The 4,293-nt window shown below is 27.2% G+C and overlaps 1 protein-coding gene across 1 annotated transcript in view; it reads left to right on the forward strand.

Annotated features, from left to right (window-relative positions):
• Positions 1-4,293, forward strand: part of LOC108753200 (ATP-binding cassette sub-family A member 5-like) — a 26,818-nt gene that overhangs the window by 9,570 nt on the left and 12,955 nt on the right. Inside the window, exons 3-9 of the mRNA XM_018494590.1 lie at positions 1,316-1,489; positions 2,026-2,207; positions 2,923-3,130; positions 3,243-3,321; positions 3,411-3,564; positions 3,701-3,887; positions 4,109-4,252. Of these exons, the coding sequence (XP_018350092.1) occupies positions 1,316-1,489; positions 2,026-2,207; positions 2,923-3,130; positions 3,243-3,321; positions 3,411-3,564; positions 3,701-3,887; positions 4,109-4,252 (1,128 nt within the window). The remainder of the gene's footprint in view (positions 1-1,315; positions 1,490-2,025; positions 2,208-2,922; positions 3,131-3,242; positions 3,322-3,410; positions 3,565-3,700; positions 3,888-4,108; positions 4,253-4,293) is intronic.

Consider the following 4,293-nt stretch of genomic DNA (forward strand, 5'->3'; position numbering starts at 1 on the left):
TATATATATATAAGGTAGAAATTAGTTTTAATTAATTATAAAACAAAAATTATTTTTATTTCAATATTATTAAGAAAGATTACAATTGTAATAATTCAATTATCTACAAAAATTGAAATTGTTGGATAATGTGAAGATTGTAATACTTGTAGAATTACTAAATTGTGAACGAATTTTGTACGACATTGAAGATGATCTGATAAGGGTCGAAACGTTTATGTATTTATTTGAATTTGATGAATTTTAATTATTAATGACTATCATTCTGTGCCATTTGTAACCTTTTATGCAAATTTTTTAATTGTTTGAGTCTTAGTTTATATTATTGTTGTAATAATTCATAAATTCGTAAAAAGCGGTAATTATAATTATAAGACAATATCATATTATGATTATTAACAAATTGTTACACAATATTCTCAGATTTAAATTATATATTATTATGAAACTTTTTATCATTTAAAGAATTTTTTACAAAGCTTTATCAGAATAAAGCTTTGTGAAAAATTCTTGAAACAAAGTTCTCAACTTGTCAAAAGAAAAAATGCAGTGTCGAAACGATTCGAAATATTATTTAGTATCGTGTTGCGAATAGGGAAGCAGAACAGCAGGTGCGCGTGCGGAACATAATAATTATAGGGCACGCATGCATGTACGCGAGGGATTTCTGACCATTTAGAATTTATGTGTTACGTTTTTATTTAGTAATGTAAAACAAGGGGTAACCACCCTACTTTATATGTGGATATTAATTGCAACAGACATGAAACAGAAATATTTTATTTATTTAATGTTAACTATACAATTATGGAACGGTTTATATATTTATACATAAAATTTGAAAAATTTTAAGTCCTTGATTTTTTATCTCTTTTTTTCTTAAGTTAACCTTAATCTTTTTAGTACGTAATTAATTTTAGAATGATAGATATTGATGTATGTACATATTATGCATGTATATATATATATTTTAAATATTAATATTTTAAAAATTAGTCAGTAATAAAATGGAATAAGGATTGAAGAAAAAGATATGAAAAAATATCTATAGATATACGATAGTTAATAAATTAATAATATTGAATTATATATAGAGGTATATATATTCTTTATTAACTATATATATTATTTATTTCTCTGTAGGGAAAAACTTAGAAGTTTATTTCTTTTAAATTGTTTTTTTTTATCAAAAGACACTTAGTTATTATTATGAGCAATGTTACAAATAGAAAATTGACTTCTGATGCTATATGAGATACGCCATATAACTATGTATTTATCTGATCTCAAATCGATATCATTTGATTATCTATAGGAGGTCGTTTTACCCCTTTATATCCTCGGAACCTTAATCGTGGTGAAGGTCATGATACCCAACCCAAACTTTCCTGCGATGCTGACGCAGAGGCATGAAGGGGATATATTTGAATTATTCAATGGCTACAAAAACAATACAATCGCTGTGGTGCCCAATTCTACGGAAACCCTTGTGAGTACTGTTGTCTGAAAATTATTTCCAAATCTCGTTAAATAGTCAAATCAAGTACAAATACTTTTATTTTGGAGTGCTCTAGTGTTACTGTCTTTAAGTGTTATGAAACATATCTGTATGTACATATCTGAATAAAATTACTGTATATTATTTATTTAAATTTATTTTTTATTAAAAATATTTTTCAACAAATATTAGATTGATTTTTAAATAATTTTTAAATAAACTTCCCTTTTTTCTCAAATCTAAATTATGTAAAGTTAAGGCTCTTTAAAACAAATTTCATATTTCATATTTTTTAATAAAAATATAAAATCTTCCATTTTTTTAAACATTTTGAAATAATATTTTATCTAGAAATAATTTTTTAACTTCGAATTTATTAAAAATTACATTTCTTTTCACTAAATATGTACAATGTATATCTTTTATAATATCGTTTTTTATTTAAGCATAAACTGCTTTGAGAGAGCTAGTCTCTTTACCGGATATTTCGAGGTTTCGTGATATAAAATTAACGTTGTATTTTCTAGAGCTTCTTAAGCTCCATGAATAGCCTCTGGCTCTCTATGTGGGATTATCCCGGTAAGCTTCCCTTAAACTTCATGGTGTTCGACACGAAGGATGATCTGCAAGCAGCGTATTGGAGAGATCCTTACAGTATACCTCTAGCAGTTATCTTCGAAGACCCCCAGCCGATATCTCAGCGTCTTATGTAAGATAATTTTTACATTATTTTAACCATTAAACGAATTAAATTTAGAACAAGACCATGCGCAATTTTTTTCAAGGAAAAATGTATGTAGAGATTCAAGGAAAAAGACATCTTTTTATAATAAGGAAGATTTTTATTTTTTATGTTTATATTAAATCATTTTTTTGTGCTAGTTATTTTTTAAATTAAAGATGTTCAGTAAGCAAGAAATATATTGAAACATTCGAATAATATTACAATGTTGCTGCAATGTTTCAATATGTTTCTTGCTTAGTGGACAAAGATTTTTATAACAAAGGTTACATATGATAGAATAGATATGAAAATTATTCTTAAAAGTAGAATTTTTCTTTTTTTTTTATTACTTTTAATAATACAGAGAAAATAGTTTAATTTTTTAAATAAAAAATATAATAGATTCTAATTAATTTACCTGATCTTTCACAATTAATTATCTAACTATTTTAATATATGGTACTATCATCTTTTTAATGCTAAAAATGATTGTCGCTATAATTAACATTAATAATATTTTATGTCTATAATAAATAAATTTTGGCAAATAAATTTCAAAATCAAGTATATAACAATGAATACTACTATTAAGTATAAACTATTAATCATAATTTTTTTCTTTTTTTATTTTGATTCGATTCTGTAGAAAATGTTAGCTCAGCGTCTTTTATTAACATATGAAACCTTTCATGCTATTTAGATATGAAATTAGAACGAATCCTTCATACGTCTTGCCGCCATCGCCAACCGAATTGTATTCTGCTCCGATCAGTTGTCGAAAGAATAAAACTGGTCACTGGATGGATGATCTTTTATCGATAAAAACTGGGGAATCTTGTCCCGCCAACAATTACTTGCATTCCGGCTTTTTGGCCTTGCAGATGATGATGGATATCACGAAGATAAGAGTGAGTTTTTCTTTTATTTTAAAGCTTAGTAAATATCCATTAATTTTATTTTATTATTTAATAAGAAGGTAGGTTTTGGTAATAAAATTGGTCCTGATGTTATTTTTTGCAGTCTGTAAACCCGGGAAATCCTGATGTAACAGTACCGGATATTAAACTCATAATGTTTCCCAAGGAAGCGTATACCGCTGGTAAGCGATGTTACCAGAAATTTTTAGATTCACTTATTTCTACTGTATATGCCACGTTTAATGTGTTAATGATTATCTTATTTCCTTAGATTGGATGTTGGCCTTCAGAGTTGTTATTCCGCTTTACATGGTTTTTGCGCTCTCGCAATTCATTACCTATCTTCTCATCTTAATAGTTGGCGAGAAGGAAAATAAGATTAAAGAGGGAATGAAGATGATGGGTTTAAACGATTCCGTATTTTGGTAAGATCACAATATTTACAAACATGTAATTTCGACTTTAAGCTTTGATAATGATTTTGGAAAAAAATGAATTTATGTCAAATGTTATTATTAATATTGTCTACAGCGTCACGTATTTCTTTTCTTTTTCTTGTAGGTTGTCCTGGTTCATCATTTATAGTATCTTCGTCTTTTTGCTCTCTGCCGTCGGAGTGGTATTGCTCTTCACCCTGCAAATGTTTCAACACACGCATTTCCTGCCGATATTTCTTTTGGTGGTTCTATACAGTTTTTCCGTGATTATGTTCGCCTTTATGATTACGCCATTCTTCGATAAGTCGCGCGTAAGTAATTCTTAACTTGTCTTCGTATATTTTTTTCTTTTATGTCTAAAAGATTTAATTTTTTTTCCAAAACGCACCTTTTATAATAATTTTTATGATTGTATGTGTGTCTTACTATTATTAGATTAATACAGAACAATAATATAAATTATTTGTTATTTTCTTAATAAAGAAATTAATAAATACAATATGCAATAAAAATATCTTTTTATTTTTTTCAGACTGCTGGTGTCTTAGGAAACTTCGCTGTTACAGTACTGAGCTTGTTGTACTTCATTCAAGTGTTTGTGAGTGATTCCAGCTCAGTCACATACTGGTTGGTTTCTCTGATCAGTCCAACTGCATTCGCTTTGGCGATGGATAAGGTAAGTCTTAAAATATTTTCTTAATTTTATGTATATATATA

This window comes from Trachymyrmex septentrionalis, unplaced genomic scaffold (assembly GCF_001594115.1).
Source record: "Trachymyrmex septentrionalis isolate Tsep2-gDNA-1 unplaced genomic scaffold, Tsep1.0 scaffold66, whole genome shotgun sequence".
Classification (NCBI taxonomy): Eukaryota; Metazoa; Arthropoda; class Insecta; order Hymenoptera; family Formicidae; genus Trachymyrmex; species Trachymyrmex septentrionalis.